The sequence below is a fragment of the Histoplasma capsulatum genome, genomic scaffold (genome assembly GCF_000149585.1).
Source record: "Histoplasma capsulatum NAm1 scaffold_3 genomic scaffold, whole genome shotgun sequence".
Classification (NCBI taxonomy): Eukaryota; Fungi; Ascomycota; class Eurotiomycetes; order Onygenales; family Ajellomycetaceae; genus Histoplasma; species Histoplasma mississippiense.
In genome coordinates, this window is record NW_001813980.1 from 1,450,614 (window position 1) to 1,452,953 (window position 2,340).

The following is a 2,340-nucleotide window of genomic DNA, read 5'->3' on the forward strand; positions in this document are numbered from 1 at the left end:
CGGCTCTCCTTTGTTACCTTTGTTCGTTGTCCTGGATTATTATCCCCCCCTATTTGTTCTCTTTTCCCCTTCATTTTCTCTTCTCTTCACTTTTCTTCTTTTTTTGTTTTGATTTTTTTTTTTTTTTTTTACAACCCTTAGGCAGTGAAGTCGTGGATCTGAGTACGACATCGTTCAAATCGTTTCTTGTAAAATAGATTTTGGGACGAAACGGCAGCAAACAGTGAAAACTACAATATAAATTTCCCTATTTCCTTCCATTCAATCCCGTATACCCCCGTTCCTGTCACGAAACCTCAGTAGTATCCATCGGACAACTTTTATCATTTTTCTAAAAGGGATGCCGCTGACGAAATTCATAAACACCAGTATCATCCCTCCAGATTTACTTGGCTTGAACTAATTCAAACCAGCCAGCACCCGACTGGCCAGCGGATCGAGCAAACGAAAAAAAGCTCCGCTCTCGGGCTTCTTCATCATTTTTCTACAGGAACGAAAGTAGTCCTTCAACCAGACCAAGAAGAATGGTCCGAGGCCTTCATTTTTTACCACTCCCTCTCCCTCTGTCTCTCTCTCTCTCTCTTTCCCTTCTCCTTTCCCATGGTGAAGAGTTCAATTTCCTTGTACAATTGATATTTCTTTTATGAAGGCCGGCTCTTTGTGTCTTCCCACGGCTCCCGCCAGGCAGTGCAGCATTTATCCCCCTTGAAATAAGCATAATGGAAGGGAAGGGAGCCTGTCAAATGTACGGAGTATATACACGATCTATTCCCAAGTCCAAATTCCCAAGTCCAAGAATCGGGAATGCCGGCTTGCCAGGTTCATCGCGAGCCGCGGGTTGCTTCTTTCAAGAATGCTACACTTCACATGGAGTAATTATTATTACTTAACTTCCCCGTACCTATATATAGCTTTCCATCAACTTCTGGAACAGATATATGCAATATGGGGAAACCATCGGTGCAGCAGAACCTCGGAACATGTCCCCTGTAGTTTGCTAGCTGCCTGGAGGTTGAGCTGTGGTGCTGACAGGAAAGATTGAAAAAAATTACTCCGTAAAGAAAGGGAAGAAAGGAAAAGAGATGTATGTACAGCACAAGAAGAAAGGCATTTAGAGGTGGTAATTGGAACTGTATTTTTTCACTCCGGGGTCCCCAAGTTCTTTATTTAAAATATAAAATATATGTCATGTCGGCTTTTCGAACTATCATACTCACCGGCAATAAGAATCAATCCGGCCCTTTCGTCTACCAAATCAAATATTTTCGCCCATATAATCATTGAAACACACCAAGGACCTTGGGATTCAGTCCCGTGGGAACACACATATATAAAGCTAAATCCTAAATAAAGAGGAGATAAGAAAGAATGTCCGACCTAGCCCTAGCCGCACCCGCCTCTACTACCGCCCCAACCTCCAATAGCAACAACAATCCGCAACCGAGACAGCATGAGAATGAAGATGACGCGGAAGAAAAACCAAACCTAAACCAGCAATCCGCCATCCCTCTAGCAGAAGCGCATAAAGCACACGTCCACCTACCTCGCGTGACGATACAGTACTGCACGCAGTGCAAATGGCTGCTCAGGGCGGCCTATGTATGTCTCTCTCTCTCTCTATCGTATCGGCGCCTCCCCCTGGATCTAACCGTTGCCACTTCCAAATATTACCATGACGTTTTTCTCTGATCCATGCTGCAGTTCGCTCAGGAATTGCTCTCCACGTTTTCTACGGCGCTGGGCGAAGTATCCCTCGTTCCCGCCACCGGTGGCGTCTTCGTGGTGTCCGTCCTGTCTCAGTCCAGTGTCGATTTCACGGATGCGGAAACCGTGATATGGGACCGGAAGATGGAAGGCGGGTTTCCAGGTATGTTTCATTATTATATATTTTTTAAAATATATTTTTTTATCATTTTTGTTTTATGTTAAATTTCTCGGAGGGTGGTTTAATTAGTGGTAGTGGTAGTGGTGGTATCGGTCAAGGGAGGGAGAGAGAAATTTGGGCAAGTTTCAGAAGGGGAATGAATCAGTTTTCACTTTCCTAATATCTACAACGCGCACAGAAACGAAGCAGCTAAAATCGCTTGTCCGCAACATTGTTGATCCCTCGCGGGATCTAGGACATGTTGATCGTGCCCTTGCACAGAAGAAAGGGGCGGGGAAAGCGGCGGAGGGTGCCGTTGATACGGAGATGGCGATGGCGGCCGTGGTACAGACGCAAGCACAAGCAGGATCAGCTACGGCTACCACAGCTACTTCAGCTACTAATATCTGCAAGGATTGTGAGTGAGAGAAGGTTTAAGTTATATCCCATGGACAATAATTTTTTTTTTTTTTTTT

The 2,340-nt window shown here is 44.9% G+C and overlaps 1 protein-coding gene across 1 annotated transcript; it reads left to right on the forward strand.

Moving 5' to 3' along the window:
* Positions 1-1,368: 1,368 nt before the first annotated feature.
* On the forward strand, positions 1,369-2,290 carry HCAG_03571 (predicted protein; the record flags this gene model as incomplete). The annotated part of the gene is made up of 3 exons (XM_001541423.1): positions 1,369-1,599; positions 1,702-1,867; positions 2,064-2,290. The coding sequence occupies 3 exons, from the start codon at positions 1,369-1,371 to the stop codon at positions 2,288-2,290; spliced, it is 624 nt and encodes a 207-aa protein (XP_001541473.1).
* Positions 2,291-2,340: the final 50 nt, after the last annotated feature.